The sequence below is a fragment of the Ornithodoros turicata genome, unplaced genomic scaffold (genome assembly GCF_037126465.1).
Source record: "Ornithodoros turicata isolate Travis unplaced genomic scaffold, ASM3712646v1 Chromosome183, whole genome shotgun sequence".
In the NCBI taxonomy this organism is placed as follows: domain Eukaryota; kingdom Metazoa; phylum Arthropoda; class Arachnida; order Ixodida; family Argasidae; genus Ornithodoros; species Ornithodoros turicata.
Genome location: NW_026999330.1, coordinates 169,783 through 194,207, shown reverse-complemented (window position 1 = coordinate 194,207; position 24,425 = coordinate 169,783). Strand labels below are relative to the sequence as shown.

The 24,425-nt window shown below is 44.0% G+C and overlaps 1 protein-coding gene across 8 annotated transcripts in view; it reads right to left on the bottom strand.

Moving 5' to 3' along the window:
• The window catches only part of LOC135373027 (uncharacterized), an 81,216-nt gene that overhangs the window by 10,375 nt on the left and 46,416 nt on the right, over positions 1-24,425 (bottom strand). For 7 of the 8 annotated variants that reach the window (XM_064606340.1, XM_064606344.1, XM_064606343.1 and 4 more), the window contains 2 exons: positions 20,351-20,488; positions 7,211-7,348 (listed from right to left, as the gene is read on the bottom strand). In XM_064606340.1, coding sequence (XP_064462410.1) covers positions 7,211-7,348; positions 20,351-20,488 — 276 coding nt within the window. The remainder of the gene's footprint in view (positions 1-7,210; positions 7,349-20,350; positions 20,489-24,425) is intronic. The other variant, XM_064606345.1, reaches the window with a different exon arrangement.

Below are 24,425 nucleotides of genomic sequence, written 5' to 3'. Positions count from 1 at the left end.
AAATAATAAGTTGCTTATGAAGTGAATAGCGCAGACATAAAGAAATAATTCGAATCAACACGATCAACACATAGCATTAATATAGAACCAATCCTCCAAAATGTAGGGAAGTAATAGCTACACAATGCCATATCAAAACGAGAAACGGTCACCACATTTAATCGAAGATGATATTCTTAATCAATATGATTACAAACAAAATTACAAATTATATTAGAAAAAGTCTAATATTCCTATACGTGAGAACCATCAGTTCAATAGAGAGAAGTTCCGATAGTTGTATGTGAACAGCAGAGAACCTGAAAGACCATGGGACACAAATGACATGAACACAAAACGAAATAAGATCTATAACACTACATTGGTTAATCAAAACAACAAAGGAGGATAATAATCTATCATTTTAACTACCATAAAATCATCCTCGTGACTTAATCTAGTCGAATCCCATACAATTTTCATGTTAAGGGACACTACAAAACTTACTTTGTTTTATGAATCCAACACAGAAAATATATTTAAAAAATGAACTTCACCGCATAGCGCTCTCCTAGTCAACAACCAGCTCTAATAATACCTGCCCTGATTTGTTGAAGACGGGAGGCGTACACCTGTTTTGTCACAGTTATGAACGTTTTCGAGCGCAATAGGGAAGATTATTCCGACATTACACGATTAATCAATTTCTTATTAAGTAAACAGCATAGACATACGGAAATCATGAGAAAGAAAACGATCAACAGCTAGCATTAATAGAGAGCCAAAACAATGCACAATCCAAGATGTAAACAACAGACACATGCAGGAAAATATTTGAAAAACAATCTATCAAAACGAGAAACATTCACGGATGAATAGCAGAGAAACCTTTGAACAGCACACCATCCACACATAAACAATAGCACACACGCAAGGAAATAATGAGAAACACGATCAACAGTTAGTAGAGAACCAAAACCCATCACATAAACAAGAGGTACACAAAGGATAAATAATTGAAAAAGAATCTTTCAAAACGAGAAACATGCACGGAGCTAACGCTGAATAGCAGAGAAACGCTCTAAACTGCGCATCTGCCAACGTGTAAACAAGAGACAGGAAAATATCATTGAAACAAGATCAACAGCTAATAGAGAATCAAACAAATGCACCAAAGCAAACAAGAGGTACAGAAAAGAAAATAATTGAAAAACAATCTATCAAAACGATGAACATGTACAGATGAATACCAGAGAAATGCTTTGTACGATGCATCTGCCAACATGTAAACAACACACAGGAAAATAATAGCGAAACAAACTATGAAACATTAATAAATTGAAATGGAAATAATATATTTTTTGAACTTTCATAAAATCAACCTTGTGACCTAACAATATAGAATTTTCATCCTACTCGGGAACTATAAACATTACCTTGACAGAGGTATCCAAGCACACAGCACAGCTAAGCTTTCCACTGTACAACCAGACTGGAACCCGGCGGGGTCACTCTCTCCCTCTATACAGCCCAAAGCGAAGAATCCGCACATCCTTGGCAATCTATTGAGTGGGAAAACCCTTTCTCTTTTTCACGTTCTTTCCTCCAAAAGGAAATATTCCTAGGACCGGTGTACAGAGGCGAAATCAAGATGCGAGAACTTGTATGCAGAATCTACAATAGTTATAAAAATATTTGCACGTCAACATCGGAAGGACCACTGGGATTGATGGTGGAGTTTTTGAGGTTTGCTAACGAAGAATTGAAATACACTAGACCAAACATAATTGTAATCATTGCAATGGGCATTGCATTAATCAAGAAAGCAATCCGATTAAATTATCATATACAAGCAGTCTATATCGCACGATTCATTACGGATTTGTTGAAATTACACCTAACGGTTGAAATGGAAAGTACATAAAAAATCTTATCACGTGATATATTCCACCCTTGAGCCTCTACACATTTATTTTATTCTACCAGTCAATGATGTCGAATGAACAGAAGTTCAATATTGTTGTGCAAGGTCTGATGTATCATCACTTATTGAAACTCAACAAACATATCGATTGCGGTGGACCACAGGACGATTTTCATCTAATACTCTCTTGTACGCCATTCAAGAATCTTCATACAAAGAAAGGAAACATCAATAAGAGACTGTACAAGTTCATCGCTACAAAGTGCAAGTTGTTGAAGTAATACAAACACGACGACAACATATCACCCGCGTTAATCAACGCTGGATTCATGCGCCCAATAATCAGAATAAACTACTTGATGTCTTCGGAATTCATCAATCAAGACAACAAACAAAAACTTCAGAGTTTGGATAGAACTGTAATTTATCGAAATAAACATGTGTATAAATGAAATAATAATTGCATTCTTTGTCATCATTGTAATGTATTCTACACATTGCAACGAAAACAGCTTATGATTAGATTGAAGATTGCTAAGGAGACGTTTATTCCACACTATGTACAAGGATCTTCGCATGGAATCAGCGCCGGCAATCAAAGAGATTTTACACGACCACACTCTATACAACACTGACACCCAAAGGAAAGAATTGTAGAAGAATCGCTAATATAAATTTAGAGGCATGTTACATCAATCTTTGTTTACAAAAAGAGGATCACTAATATTTTGCGGAAGCTTACTTTATGAATTAAATTGCACAGTGTGTATATTTTCTCAAACGATTGGACAGTTGACAATACTATATTGAAAGAAATCTATTATCATATGACGCGATGCAAGTGATGGACAAGCATGATGCGCAGGCGGAGTCTACAATTCTAATCATCATAACATGCGGCACACAGTTCCAATAAGATTTTGGGAGAATCGATTCACACAACTGTCATCAGAAATGTTTAACCACTATACAACGAAGATGAGCACTATGCATAAGATACGTAATTATAATAAGTAAATATTTATTTTACAAACTTAACCATAACAGCACACATAAACGTAGCTCCAATTCACAGAATGTACCCGAGGTTTCTTCATTAGCCATACTGAAAAACTCTGAGACTCTTCACTATGTCGCGGCATATGAGGTACTACAAATGGCAAGGACATGCTTTAATTTTAGAAGATTTTAGCTCATAACGAATCAAAACACAAACTCCAACAGCAAAGGCTCTTGTGTAAATTTTCAAAGTCAAAACTGTACACTCTTACAATTTTTTAAGATATAGATTAAAAAGATGTCTATTTAGTCACACGTTGTATACAAGATATTTGTTTGTACATTAATTGCTAAAATTTATCAGATCACATTCTGGAGCAGTGGTGAATATCAGCAAGTGTTTAATTAAAATTTGAGCTGCTGCGACAATTTACGAATTGAGTTGTAGAAAGTATAATTTCACAGCTTTAGCTGGTTCACTTTGATACGCGAAGGTTTTAAGAACTCTTTCACGGTGACGAAGAATTGAATCGAGTGTATTGATATTTTCTATATACTCTATAACGTAATGTGAATTCTCCATGTCGCGGATAGTAAAAGTTACGAATATTTTTCGTACAATATTTACTTAAAACTCGAAGAAACGATCATCCGCGTCGTCCAATGTCTATTTCCAATCAATAAAAAAGGTTGCCTATGTACACCGGTCGTAAGAGTATTTCCTTTTGGAGGGAACAATGTGAAAAGGAGGGAGGGTTTCCCCACTCCATAGATTGCCAAGGATGTGCGGATTCTTCGCTTTGGGCTGTATAGAGGGAGAGAGTGACCCCGCCGGGCTCCAGTCTGGTTGTACTGTGGAAAGCTTAGCTGTGCTGCGTGCTTGGATACCTCTGTCAAGGTAATGTTTATAGTGCCCGAGTAGGATGAAAATTCTATATTGTTAGGTCGCAAGGTTGATTTTATGATAGTTCAAAAAATATATTATTTCCATTTCGATTTATTAATGTTTGATAGTTTGTTTCGCTATTATATTCCTGTGTGTTGTTTGCATGTTGGCAGATGCATCGTACAAAGCGTTCCTCTGGTATCCATCCGTACATGTTCATCGTTTTGATAGATTGTTTTTCAATTATTTTCTTTTCTGTACCTCTTGTTTGCTTTGGTGCATTTGTTTGATTCTCTATTAGCTGTTGATCTTGTTTCAATGATACTTTCCTGTCTCTTGTTTACACGTTGGCAGATGCGCAGTTTAGAGTGTTTGTTTGCTATTCAGCGTTAGCTCTGTGCATGTTTCTCGTTTTGAAAGATTCTTTTTCAATTATTTATCCTTTGTGTACCTCTTGTTTATGTGATGGGTTTTGGTTCTCTACTAGCTGTTGATCGTGTTTCTCATTATTTCCTTGCGTGTGTGCTATTGTTTATGTGTGGATGGTGTGCTGTTCAAAGTGTTTCTCTGCTATTCATCCGTGCATGTTTCTAGTTTTGATACATTCTTTTTCAAATATTTTCCTGCATGTGTCTGTTGTTTACATGTTGGATTGTGCATTGTTTTGGCTCTCTATTAATGCTAGCTGTTGATCGTTTTCTTTCTCATGATTTCCGTATGTCTATGCTGTTTACTTAATAAGAAATTGATTAATTGTGTAATGTTGGAATAATCTTCCCTATTGCGCTCGAAAATGTTCATAACTGTGACAAAACAGGTGTACGCCTCCCGTGTTCAACAAATCAGGGCAGATATTATTAGAGCTGGTTGTTGACTAGGAGAGCGCTATGCGGTGAAGTTCATTTTTTAATATATTTTCTGTGTTGGATTCATAAAACAAAGTAAGTTTTGTAGTGTCTCTTAGAATGAAAATTGTATGGGATTCGACTAGATTAAGTCACGAGGATGATTTTATGGTAGCTAAAATGATAGATTATTATCCTCCTTTGTTGTTTTGATTAACCAATGTAGTGTTATAGATCTTATTTCGTTTTGTGTTCATGTCATTTGTGTCCCATGGTCCTCAAGGTTCTCTGCTGTTCACATACAACTATCGGAACTTCACTCTATTGAACTGATGGTTCTCACGTATAGGAATATTAGACTTTTTCTAATATAATTTGTAATTTTGTTTGTAATAATATTGATTAAGAATATCATCTTCAATTAAATGTGGTGACTGTTTCTCGTTTAGATATGGTATTGTGTAGCTATTATTTCCCTACATGTTGGAGTATGGTTATGTATTAATGCTATGTGTTGATCGTGTTGATTGGAATTATTTCCTTATGTCTGCGCTATTCACTTCATAAGCAACTGATTATTTTTGTCATGTTGGAATATTAAACTAGTAACTAATGTGATGAATGTTGATTTTATGTTTTCTTTCAGAATCAGATGGCTAGGTATAGTGAATAAAATATGTATATTCTTTACATGTACTGTCTTGCATTTTGTTTCTTCTGTTTCAGGTCGTGAAGGTTTTCGGCTCAGTTTTTCTCCTTCACCTGATTGGCATCACAATTGGCATTACAATTCCCAGCACTAATGGCTTTAATTAATATATTTTCACTTGTACTTTTGATTGTAATCATATTGATTAAAAATATTTTCTCTGAATAAATGTGCTATCCCTTCTGCTTAATAAACCTCTACCCGACAAACGTCATCATGACGTTGGTAGACAGACCGAAACCAAAACAGATCGAAAGAGGAGAGCTGGGTTCCACGAATGAACAATTGTTCGCCGCCTCCTATTGGAAGAAAAGTCAGAGCGAAGGTCGCGTCCCTTTCAGAGACCGCCGTAATCTCCTCAAGACCGTGGCTTTCGGGCGCGACCTAGTTCGCCACTGGCTTTGAACGTAGTTCAACTCTACCAAACTCGTGGCGCTGTCGAACATTATGACGTCATTTGTTTACAAACAGGTAGAGGTCTATTGAAAACGCGTGATTACCACTAATAAAAAATGTTGTGTATGATGTGCGATACCCCTTCAATGCTATTGCATCATGCCTGTAATAAGTATAATATTTGTTACATGTATTGTATTGTGTTTCTTCTGCTTCAGGTTTTTTGCTGGGTTTTTCTCCTTCACATAGAGTCATAACGTAATTCCTGACACTAATGACTTTAATAAATATATTTTCACTTGTACTTTTGTGTATGGCTATCCTTTGCATGTAAACAGTCTACTGCACACCTGCTGTAGCTGGAAAAAAATTGCGATTGAATTCGGCATAGATTGAAAAATGACGAAAGAAGTCGGCCCAGGATGAAAAATGTAAGCGGGTAAGCGCGCACACAGCCCTCCGGCCACGCTCCGCCCACCTGTAAGAGCCTCCAACCGAGCGCCACTTGCCACGCACAGGAAAAAATCGCGAAAAAATGTCGGCGCGACGGTGTCGCTGCCCTGGCGGCCATGTTGTAGTTTCTCATGCGGTCTCCGACGGCATGACCATATACTACTGGCGATGTATTTTTTAGCGTTGAAATCTATGTTTTGTGCTGCGCATGCTTTCGGCAACTTACGCTCGCACGCACATATAGGTTGCTACTCAGCCGTGGATATTTGTAGTGGAGGCAACGGCTTATTACTGAACTATACTACTGAGGGAAGCATTGTAGAGGGTGGTGTTCTTACGTGCGAAGCTACGCTCACGGTAGTCAGTCTTATACCCTCGTAACCTAAACGGAACATGGCTGAGGACGACATAAATTTACTGGCGTTAGCTGCGTAACCACTGCAGCGAATTAAACCAATTCATCGTTCCTTTCACACAGTTTGTTGCTCGCATTGCTCACACAATGTTTGCCGCACATTTTATGGGAGTAAGTCTGTATTTACCAGCCTCCATGAAGTTGAAGGCAACACAGGCTAGTTTGCATCGATACTGCAGAAAGGCATTTAAACGCGCTAGTTCTCTCCAACCTTTCTAACCTGATAAAGTTGGATGATCTGAAGCTGCTTCTCATCTGTGGCATTATTTTTGAAACCCCCGAAGAAGAGCTCAGCATGAAGAGTGCAAAAGGACTGATGTATTGACAGCGCACTTGAGTGAACCAGTTTTGGAATGGGCGCTGACGCTGGCTTCTGACCTTCCGGGGAATTAGCAGAGATTTCACTGCATTGTTTTCCAGGAGTATGGGCGTAAAGCGCGTATGTCAGATTATCAGGGGTCATAATAACCAGGGTTCACTGTACCCAGGTTACAGAAGAGTGATTGGATATGCTGTAAAATAAGCAGTTTGCCGCTGAGGATATGACTTATGCGTCTACGATGAAAGACTATTGATTACTGATCATTGATTATTGTCCATTTACCTGCATTGCGTACCCAAAGTTCCAGTGCTTCATTGTATCGTTTCACGTGGAAAGTCTTCCTGGCCGTCTGTACCAGCCTGACAGCATCCTGAGAGTATTCCTCCATCCAGTCATCAAGCCGGTGCACATTCTCTGCGCCTAAGGACAATTCCAACACCACAATTAAGGTGGGACTCCGCAACAAAATCACCACAAAGATTCTGACATAGCAGTAACCCTTGGAGTGTCAGGAACATGCATACGAAATATGGCATTCCCAAACTGCTCAGCTATTATTCGAACGAATTATTACGAAGTTAGCGCTTCGCCTCTGTAAAACAAGAGCCTCTGAAAGCAACACTACCCAAGACATCAGGCATGGAAGAATGCAACCTTTGTAGCAGACGACAATACCGGATGACGTCACAGTATATTCTTCCGGGCGAACCGCTGTGCGCTTTGCATTTTGGTTTCGGTTTGGTACTATCATCATTTACGAATTAATTACTCGCACAAAATGAATGCGAATGTTGTATTCGGTATCCAGGGAGTGGTTCGTATTCGGTATGATGCTCACCTAGTTTTTTTGTTTTGTTTTTTTTCTGACGAATCCTCGCGAGGTCTCCCTTTAAAGATGCATTAAGGTGCAAATATTTCACATCGCGCGATGAACACTGCCGTTACACAGAATTGAACGTAGAAGGAAGGGTATTCATCATGTGAACGGTTGATGATCTATGAGCGAATCTGTGATATTTCTCTCCTTCTCAAGGAGCGGGATAATGAGAGGATAACGGATTGGTTTGCTTAAACGACCTCGCGTGATGATGGGACAAATCTCTAGCTGAGACCAATGACAGAGACCCCCGCACTGCAGACCATCTTCAGCATAAAAAGTAAAGCGTAAATAACTGACTTTTTTGCTAAAAAATTACAAACAACGCGACGGATCACTCCCATTCCTTTTGTTTCAAGTAAAGCCTGCATACAGAGTGTCCCAGGTAACTGCGAACATACTTAATTATATATACATATATGACACTTTTTCCAAGATGGAATCAATTGCAACGCAGCGTATGCTGAAGGGCACTCCTTAGGATGGCATTAGCAAAGTCCAGATGCAATATCCTAATCAACTTTCATTAATTAACTTGTTAATTATAAAAGCTAAGAAGTTGTCCCAATGAGAACATCTGTTCCTTTCGGTCACCTGATATCACAGCCGTTTCCAGAACAAAAAAAAATCCGTTCGACAGATCGCCCGCAAAAAAATCTCGAAGGAACGCCATTTATTACTTTATTTTGCTCATTGCGCATCTCCGGAGAAGTGTATTTCCTTCATCCCCAACGTTAGAGGTGGAAGGAGCACAGTGCCGCCTATGCGTCGAAGATGAGCTTTAACATGCGGAAACAAAACGAAAACAAATGTGTTCGCGTGACTCTATCGGAACTGTCCTGATCTTTTGTTGCATTTTCTGTTTCCTGTTAACCTTCTTCCAGGACGCGAGAGGCGATAGTGTGCAACGCGCCCCTCGCAAGCCTCCAGCAAGGCGCATTATGGCGCATTATGTCTCCCTCTCACATTGGGGATGAAGGAAAGACGCGTCTTCTAAGAATCGCAAAGAAAAAAATTGTGTTACTTAACGAATCTGTCGAACGGATTTTTCTTCTGAAAACGACTACGATATCAGGTAACTGAAAGGAACTTATATTCTCATTGGGACAACTTAGTAGCTTTTACAATTCAAAGTTAGTTAATGAAAGGAAATTAAGACATTGCCACAGGACTTTGCTAATGCCCTCCTAAGGAATGCCCTTCAGCATATGTCATATTGCAATTGATTTCATCTTTGAAAAACTGTTATACATATTTTTAAAAATATGTTGGCAGTTAGCTGGGGCACCCTGTATATATATATATACAGGGTGCTGTAACGTGTCCCTAAATCATATAAAAAATCTAGACATTGTACAAGGATGCCGCTTGCTGCATTGGTCTTTGTGGCACTTTTTCCACCAGGGAAGACTTTTTTTTTCAAATTTCAACTGCAATCAATCGAATTTTTCAACCTCAAGTCAACCTCACGTTTTTTCCAACGGAAATGGCGCATGTTCGATTTACCCCGAAACATCACTGAAGGCGTCCAGCTCCACAGCGGAAACACCTAAATACAACATGCAAAAACCGCCGTTTTGGACTCGCAAGCCCCCGACGCGAGTATTTCAGCGATATGCTGCCGTCGTTGTTCGAGTCCCGTTGACATTCCCTCAACGCACAAAATTTGCTGCCCCTCATTAGGTCACCCTTTCATTTTCACCTGAAGCTTCTTGTCGTTCCACGCATATCTCTTCTTGTCTTGAACGACGGCCCGCATAGCGCAGAAATACTCACGCCCGGCGACTTGCGGGTACCAAAACAGCGCTGTTTGCAAAACTTTAATGTGTTCTCGCTGTGGTGCTGGACGCCTTCAGTCATGTCACGGTGTAATTCGAACATGCGCTTTCCATTTCCGCTGGAAAAACGTGAGGTTGACTTGGCAAATTAGCGAGATATATTTTAAAACTTCAACTTCAACTTATTGCAGTTGAAATTTGACAAGATTCTCTCTCTCACATTGGGTATGAAGGAAAGACGTGTATCCGAAGATGCGCAATGAACAAAATGTCGTGTCACTTCCCTACGTCGGGCTGATGAGTCCCAAGGAGGACGAAACAGCTGTACTCGGCTGGGAGTGCACGATCAAATTGTAAACATATGCTCAACGTGCAGCCATAGAGCATTAGCTATTTTTCCTGTTTGTATATGTACTTGCTGGCTTGCACTGCGGCCTCCACAGGTGGCGTTGTCACCGTGGAACATTGACGTCTAGCCGAGACGCACTGTTAGTGCCGACCCAAGATCGTGTCACTTCCCTACGCCGGGCTGATGAGTCCCAAGGAGGACGAAACAGCTGTACTCGGCTGGGAGTGCACGATCAAATTGTAAACATATGCTCAACGTGCAGCCATAGAGCATTAGCTATTTTTCCTGTTTGTATATGTACTTGCTGGCTTGCACTGCGGCCTCCACAGGTGGCGTTGTCACCGTGGAACATTGACGTCTAGCCGAGACGCACTGTTAGTGCCTACCCAAGATCGTGTCACTTCCCTACGCCGGGCTGATGAGTCCCAAGGAGGACGAAACAGCTGTACTCGGCTGGGAGTGCACGATCAAATTGTAAACATATGCTCAACGTGCAGCCATAGAGCATTAGCTATTTTTCCTGTTTGTATATGTACTCTTGCTGGCTTGCACTGCGGCCTCCACAGGTGGCGTTGTCACCGTGGAACATTGACGTCTCGCCGAGGCGCACTGTTAGTGCCGACCCAAGATCGTGTCACTTCCCTACGCCGGGCTGACGAGTCCCAAGGAGGACGAAACAGCTGTACTCGGCTGGGAGTGCACGATCAAATTGTAAACACATGACCAGAATTCAGGGACACGACACAGAAAGCCGGCTTCGCGGTATAGCAGACAACCATGCAAGAAAGCCGACTTCACAGATTTGCACGAGGATATGGGAGGAGGAAAAATTCGGGGAGGGACGAGGAGGAGAGATAAGAAAGAGAACTTTTAACGTCATCTGCACGGCAATAACACGAGGGGCACGCACGAGAGCTCGTGCTCAGGTAAAAAAAAAAAACGCAACCCGTGGCTCAGAATTGAAATATGCATCAAGCCTTTTCTGTTGGTTGAATGTCGTTGCGAAATCAAAAATCGCGCTATAGAAGCTCGTGAAGCGAAATGATTGGTCCGCGTGAGAAAGGCATGGCCTTAATATTAATAATTGGTGGCGCCGACTATGATCATGAGCGACGCCACGGTAGATAGATTGGTCATAGGATGTGAACAGTTTCATGATGCAAAGGCAGCTATGGCTTTAGTGTAACCTTTAGTAGAAATTAATGTGAACGATGTAATCGAGAATATTTTCTATTGCAATTAAAAAAGAGTAGACAGGGACGTCCAGAGATCGCTATTTCAGACATGTTCGTCAATCAGTACCAATGTAGTACCAATGCACTAGCTGCTGGGCTGTCGCCGACACACAGGAGCTGCAACTACGCAAGTTAAGCTAGTTAACGAAAGAGTCATATTGGCGAATGTTCAGCCGTTCTGCTTCTACAGGGACAGGCATGAACTAATCCATACTTCCAGGTGTGGACGACACTGTGTGCAACACTCAGTATACTGTGCTATCTTATCGAAACTACTAAATTAGGTCGCGCCTACGGTAGTGATCTGCAGGCAGGTAAAGCCCATTTTATGAGCGAGTGTACCTGAATTCTAAGAAATGAAATAAAAAATGATATGATATACGTATAAAACAAAAAATACCACACCAAGTATTGAACCCAAGAACGCAAATCCGCAACGCGCTCACTATACCACGAGACCAGCAACGCAACAACACAGCGCGAAGAATTTGGTTAGAAATACTCGGAAAGCCATCGTAGGCCTATCGTGTAATTTTTTCGTCGTGGGAAAAAATTAGGACCTCCTGCAACTGCGCATAAAGTTGCAGAGTGCACAAGACAGGCCAGTCTTTCATGTCCAATGTGGACACCTTTTGGGGAAGCCCTAGTTCTGACGTAATTAAAGGATTAAGACACGCCAATGTATTCTGCCATGAAGCCAACACGGCAAAAATAAGTCTCTCAGGAAAAAAAAGTGTGACTGTCTCAAGCTACCAATCCACTTGTGGACGATCGCGGAACCTTCTCCCGTCACGCCTAGATGTGGACACTTTTTTCAAACCCTCAGTACTAATGGATTTTTTACGGAAAGCAGACGGAATGTATAGCTTCAATGGAGGGCATCGAGTTCGCAGGTTAAGCCAACTTTAAGAGTAGGTGTCCCGCAATTCTGGGAATATGCTCAACGTGCAGCCATAGAGCATTAGCTATTTTTCCTGTTTGTATATGTACTTGCTGGCTTGCACTGCGGCCTCCACAGGTGGCGTTGTCACCGTGGAACATTGACGTCTCGCCGAGACGCACTGTTAGTGCCGACCCAAGATCGTGTCACTTCCCTACGCCGGGCTGATGAGTCCCAAGGAGGACGAAACAGCTGTACTCGGCTGGGAATGCAATATATATATAGCTGAAATGAAAATTGAAACACAGACTACGAAGGTACGGGAAGTAAGAAAAAAGGGATAATTTATTTACATTTAAGATACTTGGAATGCTAAACGGGTTGTCGACGTTTCGACAGTGGCACTGTCTTCGTCAGGACTAAAGATGCGTAGCTGATTACACATTTCTTAAATAGGTTTGCTACATGACGTCATAATCGGTACGGGCACGCCACAGGCGTTTGTCAGTGAGTCAGATTCGGGAATATACATATATAATATATATATATTTATATATATATATATATATATATATATATATATATATATATAATATATATATAATATATATATATATATATATATATATATATATATATATATATAATATATATATATGTTTACAGTTTGATCGTGCACTCCCAGCCAAGGACAGCTGTTTCGCTCTACTTGGAGCTCGTCAGCCTGGCGTAGGGAAATGACACGATCTTGGGTCGGCACAACAGTGCGTCTCGGCGAGACGTCAATGTTCCACGGCGACGGCGCCACCTGTGGAGGCCGCAGTGCAAGCCAGAAAGTACATATACAAAGTGAAAATATAGCCGAAGACGTGCACTCCCAGCCAAGGACAGCTGTTTCGCTCTACTTGGAGCTCGTCAGCCTGGCGTAGGGAAGTGACACGATCTTGGGTCGGCACAACAGTGCGTCTCGGCGAGACGTCAATGTTCCACGGCGACGGCGCCACCTGTGGAGGCCGCAGTGCAAGCCAGAAAGTACATATACAAAGTGAAAATATAGCCGAAGACGTGCACTCCCAGCCAAGGACAGCTGTTTCGCTCTACTTGGAGCTCGTCAGCCTGGCGTAGGGAAGTGACACGATCTTGGGTCGGCACAACAGTGCGTCTCGGCGAGACGTCAATGTTCCACGGCGACGGCGCCACCTGTGGAGGCCGCAGTGCAAGCCAGAAAGTACATATACAAAGTGAAAATATAGCCGAAGACGTGCACTCCCAGCCAAGGACAGCTGTTTCGCTCTACTTGGAGCTCGTCAGCCTGGCGTAGGGAAGTGACACGATCTTGGGTCGGCACAACAGTGCGTCTCGGCGAGACGTCAATGTTCCACGGCGACGGCGCCACCTGTGGAGGCCGCAGTGCAAGCCAGAAAGTACATATACAAAGTGAAAATATAGCCGAAGACGTGCACTCCCAGCCAAGGACAGCTGTTTCGCTCTACTTGGAGCTCGTCAGCCTGGCGTAGGGAAATGACACGATCTTGGGTCGGCACAACAGTGCGTCTCGGCGAGACGTCAATGTTCCACGGCGACGGCGCCACCTGTGGAGGCCGCAGTGCAAGCCAGAAAGTACATATACAAAGTGAAAATATAGCCGAAGACGTGCACTCCCAGCCAAGGACAGCTGTTTCGCTCTACTTGGAGCTCGTCAGCCTGGCGTAGGGAAATGACACGATCTTGGGTCGGCACAACAGTGCGTCTCGGCGAGACGTCAATGTTCCACGGCGACGGCGCCACCTGTGGAGGCCGCAGTGCAAGCCAGAAAGTACATATGCAAAGTGAAAATATAGCCGAAGACGTGCACTCCCAGCCAAGGACAGCTGTTTCGCTCTACTTGGAGCTCGTCAGCCTGGCGTAGGGAAGTGACACGATCTTGGGTCGGCACAACAGTGCGTCTCGGCGAGACGTCAATGTTCCACGGCGACGGCGCCACCTGTGGAGGCCGCAGTGCAAGCCAGAAAGTACATATACAAAGTGAAAATATAGCCGAAGACGTGCACTCCCAGCCAAGGACAGCTGTTTCGCTCTACTTGGAGCTCGTCAGCCTGGCGTAGGGAAATGACACGATCTTGGGTCGGCACAACAGTGCGTCTCGGCGAGACGTCAATGTTCCACGGCGACGGCGCCACCTGTGGAGGCCGCAGTGCAAGCCAGAAAGTACATATACAAAGTGAAAATATAGCCGAAGACGTGCACTCCCAGCCAAGGACAGCTGTTTCGCTCTACTTGGAGCTCGTCAGCCTGGCGTAGGGAAGTGACACGATCTTGGGTCGGCACAACAGTGCGTCTCGGCGAGACGTCAATGTTCCACGGCGACGGCGCCACCTGTGGAGGCCGCAGTGCAAGCCAGAAAGTACATATACAAAGTGAAAATATAGCCGAAGACGTGCACTCCCAGCCAAGGACAGCTGTTTCGCTCTACTTGGAGCTCGTCAGCCTGGCGTAGGGAAGTGACACGATCTTGGGTCGGCACAACAGTGCGTCTCGGCGAGACGTCAATGTTCCACGGTGACGGCGCCACCTGTGGAGGCCGCAGTGCAAGCCAGAAAGTACATATACAAAGTGAAAATATAGCCGAAGCTCTGTAGCTGCACGTTGAGCACATGTTTACAGTTTGATTGTGCACTCCCAGCCAAGGACAGCTCACCCTGACGGGAGGAATCACGCGTTACGTGACTTTCTGACGCCATCCACTCAAACGTTGCCTGCCTGCGTACTGTTGATGAGGCCCAACAAGGCCGAAACAGCTGTCCAGTACTGGCATGGCGACATTTGAGTTACAAACATATGGTATACATGCAGCCAAAGAGCTCTGGCTATTTTTTTCCTTTTTCCTTATATATATATATATATATATATATATATATATGTTTACAATTTGATCGTGCAGCTACAGAGCTTCGGCTATTTTTATACTTTATATATATATATATACAGGGTGTCCCAGAAAATGTGTCATTGAATTATAATTAAAAAAACTACACCACCTAGAGTCATGCGGTCAATGGCATTTGTTCTTACTGAGTCTTTGCCACCTCCTCGTGTGAATGTCGTGTAACGTAAATTTAATTACGTAAATTTTTGCGAGCTTAAGACGGAAATTTGCCTAGTAAAGGTCACTTTTTTACCCCACCAATGTGAAGAGCGTCTCTAATTTAGTCAAATTTATGATAATTGACAGGGATATTCAGAAGCTATCCCATCGGAAAAAATAGCCGAACATCATGCTCTACGGAGGTCGCGCAGAATAGCGCACGATGAATTTTTCAGGGCAATCTTTGTCAGTCCGACGAAAGGAGGTTGGAAACCCAGCCCTCCCCGACATCGCAGAAAGTGATAAAACAGGCACGGTTTATTACGTCCGACTTTCGCTGGGATAATGTTTTACCTCTCCCAATTTTAGGAACTGTTACCTTTTCTAATATCACTCTGTGGGCTGGCTTCGGGACCTCCTTTCGTCGCACTGCGAGCGATTGTGCTCAAAAAGTCATCGCGCGCTATGGTCCGGTGCTCCGAATATCATGATATTCGGCTATTTTTTCCGATGGGATAGCTCGTGAGTACCACTGTGAATTATCATAAATTTTAGTGAATTCGGCACGCTCTACATATTGGTGGGGTAAAAAAGTGACCTTTACTTGGAAAATTTCCGAGTTCAGTTCGCAAATATTTACATAATTAAACTTGGAGTACATGACATTCACATTAGGAGGTGGGAAAAACCTAATAAGAACAAATGCTGTTGACCGCATGATTCTAGGTGGCGTAATTTTTTATTATAATTCAATGACACGTTTCTGGGACACCCTGTATATAGGGTGTCTTTTTTTAGGCGATACAGATTTTTCATTAAAAACTATAAGGACTATAGACATGCTGTTTTCGTGTCTATCATCTTTGGGCCGGCGGACGTTCTCGGCCGTATGTTGCTCGACCCTGAAATCGCTAATTACCTAAAAATCGTCAATTAACTTTTTAATTATAAAAGCTACAAAGTTGTCCCAATGAGAACATCTGTTCCTTTCGGTGACCTGATATTGCAGCCGTTTTTAGAACAAAAATCTGTTCAGTAGATCGCGCGCAAAAAAATCGTGAATGAACACCATTTTTCTTTATTTTCTTCATTGCGCATCATCCGAGACGCTTCTTTCCTTCACCCCCAATGTCGGTCGCTCAGCGAGCAATATACACCTGGGAGGGTGACCGAGCACTTGTATATCGCTCGCTGAACGACCCCTGGTTTGCCAATCCCGAACGATGCGCAGCTACCCAGAGCTGACGAGCCGCAGCCATAGAAGCCATCTCAATCTGTAATTTTGAATTTCAAACACGTCTAGTGTCGTTTACGTGTTTCTTTAATGGCTTTTTTTTCCTGCATTATAATTCATTGGCTTGCACTGTGGCATTGAGGAGTGCTCAGTCACCCTCCCAGGTGTATATCGCTCGCCGAGCGACCCCTGGTTTGCCAATCCCGAACGATGCGCAGCTACCCAGACCTGACGAGCCGCAAACACGGCGCAACACGTGTCCTCTGGTGCTGTCGCATGGTTCCATGAGTATCTGTTTCTCTGCGTGCAGCCATAGAAGCCATCTTAATCTGTAATTTTGAATTTCAAACACGTCTAGCGTCATTTACTTGTTTGTTTAATTGCTCTCTTTTTTCCTGCGTTATAATTCACTGACTTGCACTGTGGTACTGAGGAATGCTCAGTCACCCTCCCAGGTGTATATCGCTCGCCGAGCGATCCCTGGTTTCCCAATCCCGAACGATGCGCAGCTACCCAGACCTGACGAGCCGCAAACACGGCGCAACACGTGTCCTCTGGTGCTGTCGCATCGTTCCATGAGTATCCGTTTCTCTGCGTGCAGCCATAGAAGCCATCTTAACCTGCAATTTTGAATAACACGTCTAGTGTTGTTTATTTGTTTCCTTAATGGCTTTTTCCTTCCTTATAACTCATTGGCTTGCACTGTGGCATTGAGGAGTGCTCAGTCACCCTCCCAGGTGTATATCGCTCGCCGAGCGACCCCTGGTTTGTCAATCCCGAACGATGCGCAGCTACCCAGACCTGACGAGCCGCAAACACGGCGAAACACGTGTCCTCTGGTGCTGTCGCATCGTTCCATGAGTATATATATATATATATATATATATATATATATATAAGCGAAAGGAAACGGGACACAGCGACGGATTTGATGTGTTAATAGAATTATAGCATTATGTTAATAGAATTATAGAATATTAATACCTCAAATCCGTCGCTGTGTCCCCTTTCCTTTCGCTCATATTCCACGTCGCGGCTGTTTGATTTTCATCTTCAGGGTGTTTCACTTCAGTTGATAAAAAATTCTAACTGGGTACGTACTCGCAGGAGGATTGTTGAACTTTCGGCAATTACTTTCTGGAAAGTTTTGCAACCACTGAGGAAGACTTAAGACAGTTTTTAATAGCGGGACAATTATTTTTTCAATAGAACTTCGAAAATTGCCAAGCGAACCTCACTTTTTTTACAGAAATGTGAAGTCATCCGCAGAGAACCACAGAGCCAACCAAAACAATGCACAATATCGCAACAGAAACAATGTTAAACATTTAGTAAAAACTATAGTAATTAGTAGTAATTTTTAGTAGTAATAATAATAATTAGTAGTAATTAGCCCTGTCTGCATGATTTCCGTAGAGAAGTGCGCGCGAAATCTACGTCTAGACAAGAGAGTGTCCCCGCCTTCATTTGCCTTCGCTTCTTTGGGATAAGAAGTTTGTGTTTGAGACTTCGTGTTGTGTCTGTCCCTTCGTGTTCCCTAGTCTCGGGGTTTTTACATTAAGAAGTTCGCTTTGTTTTCTTTGTGATAAGTCGGTTGTCGCCAGCATCAAGTTCAAACTGGGGAAAAGAAAGGTAAAACAAGAGGCGGGAACACTTCCTCCTCTCCCCGCAAATACCTTGCGTCTTTCTTTGCGACAACAGATCAGGCGGGACTAAAGCCGAATTTTTACTAATTTTTGAAGACTATTTCATTTGGGATAGTGTGCATAGTTTTGCTTGGATGTGTGGTTGCCCGAGGAGGACTTCATATGTCCGTTAAAAAGAAGTGAGGTTCATTTGGCAATTTTCAAAATTCAATTGATTTTCAGTTCAATAAATTCAATTTAACAATTCAATAAATTTTTCCCAAATAAAAATTGTCCAAAGCCTTTCTCAACGGTGGCAAAAGTTTCCAGAAGGTAATTGCTGAAAACCCGACAGTCTTTTGGCTAGTACGAGGCCAGTTTACTTTTTATCACCTTATGTGAAACACCCAGTATAAACCCAGAAACGTATGTTGGCACTTAGCTGGGACAGCCTGTACACACAGTCGGAGCAAGCAGCTGCAAACGTCCGACACTATTCATGTGAGACGTATCGGAAGCTCCGTGTCTTCTTTCTTTTGTTTGTTCGTTTTCTTCGCAGCTCACGTGCTGCTTATACGAGCTTGAGCTGTGCCGCTGTATGTCAGTGGTCACGTGAGCGGAGTAGCCTACGTCACGGCGTCCGCTCCTTCCGCGATGAGCCCTTTTCACGGGCCGAAGGATTTTTCAACGGCGTTCGGAACAGAGCAATCGCACCACTTTACCGCAAGCAAGGGATGGAGTATCGCCCTTCACGATACTTCAACCAGAGTTGTTGTTTTAGTGAACTGCTCCTGTGAGGCACACTTACTCCAATTACTTCAATAGACAAATCTTCCCCTTTAAGCGCAGGAAGGCTGGGTGGAAAGAACATGGCACGACAGGCTTTGCTGAGGGCTTGAGCAAACTGCATAGCATTCAGTTAGCTTTGTGGCGGCCGATCCAACGTCGCTATTAGTCGGCGGAAGTATATGTGCGTGCCAGCCGTTGAGAGAGAGTGTGTATTGTGAAAAAAAAAAGAATCGCATACAGAACATCGAGTGATCATGAAACCAATGGTCCTTTGGCCGATGAGGTGACAAGGCATAGGCTACGCATTCTAGTATTTTTTTTTTTTTTTTCACCGTCGCTTCTCATTATGGCATCAATAATGTGGAATTGACCGATGAGGGACTCCGGGCGACTACGTATGAGCCATTGGTTCATTGCTAGTAGCAGCCATTTAAAGGGGAATTGGCTCAGGGAATACTCCGAGGAGTGACGTCAACCACGATACGTTGGTGTGAGGTAAGATCACTACAGTCGTGACATGACTTCTGTAGACGCCCTAACACAACATGTGACATCATGTCGGATGCCATTGACCGGGAATCTAACAGTGCGAAAAAAATACAACTTTTGTGATAGGCTGCTTTTCTTTCGTTTTCGTCACTTCAGTATCTTCCTCTCTCCGAACAAGGCTGATAGATCTGAGAATAAGCTCCCAGTGAAGGCTGAGACCATGAACTCTGCAAGGGCAACAAACTGCCTGGGTTCCGCTACTATTTGATGCACACTGCGACATTGCATATTTTTTACCCTCCCGTCTCGATGAACATGTCGTGGTAGGAGAGAAGACGCGCTCGTCCAAGTATTTTCTCAAGTTCCCCTTCTGATTCGTCAGCCACAATGGATATTACCATGACTGTAAAGCAATGTGGTTTTTATCCACAGACCGACATGTACAGAAAATCAGAGTTGAAATCGTCCTCACTGTAAGATAGAGTGAAACTCTGGTCACTTTCTTGATTTAACGATGTTCAGAGATAAAACGTCAGAGTAGTTGATATGGCGACAGGACAGGTGAAAATCGATTCCATCGTGCGTAGTTGTCGTCACTATAGTACTGGCACCTCTACTTCTCAGTTCTACATTTCTACTCATATATGCATGTGGAGGTCGGGTACTCTCAAAGGGCCTATGGGATCACTTGGTTCAATGTGAGACGTTCTTCGACGCTTATTAGATTGATTAGGTACAGTGAACCCTCGTGAATATGGCCCCGATAATCTGACATACTCGTTTTGCGACGACACCCCTGGTGAAGAATGCAGTGGAACCTGTGCAAATCCTCCCCGTCATTATGACAATTCCGCATTATGACCAAAATTTTGGGAACGACCATGGTCATAGTAACGAGGGTTCACTGTATATTGCGGAGATTGCAGAAGATATCTGGTCAGCTGCTTTGCGTGTAAGGACGGGTTTGTGAACCAATGAATATACCCTTTCCGATATGCAATGTGTCATTATACAGGGCTACCGAACGCTAACACGGGATACACGAAGGTGCACTCCTTTCTCCAAGTTGTTTGTTTCCTACCCCACTGTCCTGTCCACTGGTCCAGTTCTTTCTTCAGTCTCTTCACGTGGAGTGGCTTTCTGGCCATATCAACAAGGGCAATCACTTCTTGGAAGTCGTCCGCTGTGGAGTCACAAAGCTGCTGAACATTGTCGCCACCTAGGGGCAATTGGAAGTGACGCTCAGGTACCCAGTTATGCTATCAAGACATGTGACTCCGTGAATTATAGAGGCACCACTGAAACAAACTGAAGGAGAATGCGTGCCGCTATCCGTGGAATAGCAGTACAGCGATTCCTCGTTAATATTACCCTGGATAACCTGGCATAAGCGCTTTACGGCCATACTCCTCTAGAACAATGCAGTGAAATATCTGCAAATATCCCCCGTAAATATAACAATTCCGCATTATGACCAAAATTTTCGGGAACGACCATAGTCGTAATAACGCTGTAATTGAAAGGTGGTTCGCTGTAATTGAAAGGTGAGTGAAGCCGAAAAATATAAGGAAGAGTCGCGTCAGCCGCGATACATGGCTGTGACTGTGTGGGGATGCCAGGGCTGAAGAGGCATGAGGCAAGGCCTGGGAAGAACAATGAGGGCAGCGAACCTCCCGCTTAATGGCGAAAGCAATACAAACAACTAGCAAGACAACCGTCAAGTAGGCAGGGCGAGCGACGACTGACTAGTAGCGAAGCGAGGGAGTCTCAGGTCCCTCAGACGCGGCAAGCGCGTGCCACAGCTTTTTCGTAAACAAGGGGACGACCTCTGTTGCAGTCCAGGGGAAGTGTGGCGTGCATGAGGAGGAGGGGGAAGGAGGACCCTCACATCCCACCCCTTCCTGAAGACCAAAGTCCCATTTGAAGAAGTTAAAGATTGGCAAAAGTATATCACAATACAAACTAAAGTAAGCTAAGCAACATGACACTGCACACACACAAAAAAAGTTACATAGTGGCCCGTGGCGTGTAGTACGGCCCGTACTACAAGTTCTGTACTGATGTCGTTAGTCCGGGCCATCAGTAACGGTCGCGAAGCTTGCGTAGTGTGCGTTCTGAACCCGTATGGCCTGCACAATCGTGTATAGTATGTAAGATGTCTGAGCGCATTTTTGGGGGGACGACCAAGGTTGGGTGCCCAGAGTCTGACTGTTTGTAGAGAATGCCACCGATGTCCAAGAAGTCGCTGCATGATGGGTTGTCTTGCATTCTTTGCCGGGCGGCTGCACACTGGGGATCATCTTGGTGCAGTTCAACGACGGAACTGTTATGTGCTGTGATGGCAAGTGACAGACGAGAAAGGTGGTCGGCGACAGCATTTAGAAGACCTGGGCGGTGTTCCACGCTAAAGTCAAATTCAATTAAGTCCATCAGCGTGCCTGTGAAGCGACGTGACGGGCGAACGTTGGTGGTGAGTCAAACAACAGTCCAATTTTCGGGAACGAGGCGGAACTTTCGGCCTAAAGGTAGTGGCGGAACCTTAACGTAATGGCCCGCGACGGACGGCGATACATTGGACGGCATACAATTGACGGCGATACATTCCCAAACATTACTGCGCAGTTTTTGTTCGTCAAGCTTAAGCTTGCGGCTAGCATACTCGATCACTGTGTCATGGCCATTCTGAAGTTGAGTAAGAACTGCACCGACAGCTGATGCGGATGCGTCTGTAGTTACCGTAGTTGGAACTTCCTCAAGAAAATGTCCCAGAAGTGGCTCTTCAGTAAGGGCTTTGCGTACAGTGTGAAAAACTTGTTCACACATAGTGTTCCAATACCACTCGGGGGCTTTGACGAGGGCATACAGTGGGGCGACAATCCTTGAGAAGTTTTTGAGAAAGCGGTGGTAAAGTTTGTTCCCAGGAGAGAACTTGCTTCCGTGTTGTTGGTCTTGGGATGTTTAACATGGCGGTCACTTTGGTTGGATCGGAGAGTTTCCCGTCTTTGCAGAGGATGAATCCTAGAAAACGGATTCGAGATAACCCGTATCAAGTGAAACTTTCAGCCCATGGTGTTCCAAGCGGCGGAGCACCATTTGGAGCACTTCGACGAAGTCCAAAAAACACGATGCGAAAACCAGAATGTCATCTAAATAGATACGAATTCCTGACATTTGTGGGGCTTTGAACTTGCTGAACACAAGTTTCATTGCAGGTTGAAATGTAGATGGGGCATTCTTGAGGCCAAAAGGCATACATGTTCACATATAAGTGCCACGGCGTGTGATAAAGGCAGTCTTGGCATAGTCCTCTGGTCGAAGGCTGACTTGCCAGTAGGCGAACTTTAAATCGAGGCAGACAAAGTAGGATGCTCCTGCTACATCGTGAATCATGTCGTCTGCATGCGGCAGTGGGTGCACGGCTGTGATTGTAACTTTGTCTAAGGGTATGTAGTTGACGCAAAGTCTTTTCTTTTGTCCTCTGGTAACGACAATAGCTGGGAAAGCCCATGGCCCTGTAGCTGGAAGGAGGATGCTTTGCTTTAGAAGCTTATCCGTTTGCTCATCCAAAAACCGACGGTCATCCGGGGAGTATCGATATCAACTCCTGCTGTATGGCACTGCGTTGGGCAGTAATTCGATGTGATGCTCAAGTCCTTTTAGATGGCCGATGTCATCTTCATTACGAACAAAAACACTGTGGTGAGCTGACAACACTGAGGCGAGTTGCGACTGTTGTGCCCGCAACAGTTCCTTCCCACAGCTGCTGGTGGCAAGTTGTTATGAACAGGTATTGCAATGGTTTCATCAGTTGCGGAACGAGTGTAGTGTGATGGTGCCGTGCGTCTGCAAAGAGGCTCCCATGGAGGTTTTGTGTCTGGTAGCGACGAGTCCTGAAGATCCACAGTAGGTTGGGTTTCTGGTGATGTGCCTTGCGCTAGGGATGACTGGTGAAGAACAACTGCGCAAGATGAACGAGGATGGAGTTTGCGATGTGCTTGTACTACTGAACCTGAAGCAGGGTGGTGTACTTCTGCTGGGTTAGCTTGCCCAAACAAAAGACGGTGCCTGTTACGCGGAACCAGCCCTCACCCAAAATCAAGAGCAACACATTATTGCGGAGGACAACAGCCTGTACGACTCCAGAAATAGGTCCAATTGTTATCTTCAGACAGATCGTTCCTTCTGGTAGAACGGTCGACCCACCGACTTCTCCCAGTGGGGGCTGGGTCCAATGAAGCAGCTGTGTGTAGGTCACAAGGGACTGGTAAACACTGGACATTTTTGACCATGGGGCAGGAAATGCGTCGTATGGTCCGATACTGGCGATAATAGCTCTAAAAAATGAGCACTCCAGCTGAGACCCGCCAAGAGTTTCCGATGTGCTGGTATGTACAGCATGAGGCACTGGTGGTGCTGGTATGGCATTTGTCTGTGTTGGAGTCTTTGGTGATGAGGAACCCTGACCTTGCCGGCCATGTTTGTAGGAAAGAAAAAGAGGACTCCGACTTAACGTAACAAATAACAACTTTAAGCAGACGTTTCGCCTGTCATACGACGGGCATCATCAGTGCAAGACTGAGCGGGAGAGCCAACAACCAGCTACTTAAGGAGATGACAGTATATACTGTCATCTCTGACAGCAATACTGTCATCTCCTTAAGTAGCGACTGGTTGTTGGCTCTCCCGCTCAGTATTGCACTGATGATGCCCGTCGTATGACAGGCGAAACGTCTGCTTAAAGTTGTTATTTGTTACGTTAAGTCGGAGTCCTCTTTTTCTTTGTTATGTCATATCCCGGCTTTTGGAGTATTTTCGCATGTTTTGTAGGGCACTTGGAGGCAAGGTGGCCTTCTCACGACACGAGAAGCAGACAGCTTCACTTTGTGGGTAACCAGGGCCGAAGGCTGGTGCACCGTAGCGCTGGGACAGAGCTTCGTACCGGACTTCTTTTTGTTCCGGGGTTATGTCCGCAATTCGAACATGCCTTTGTAGAGTATGGGGGCGCGGAGGACCTTCTGGATAAGGCTTGAGATTTGCAGTATTGGGACTTACAATTCGGTGTTTAGGTGGTCCAGTGCTGGGGGTCCTAAGGATGCACTTGGGCGACTTTGATGGCGCTTGTAATCCTCCTGACTGTGACGTGGGGGCACCAAGCT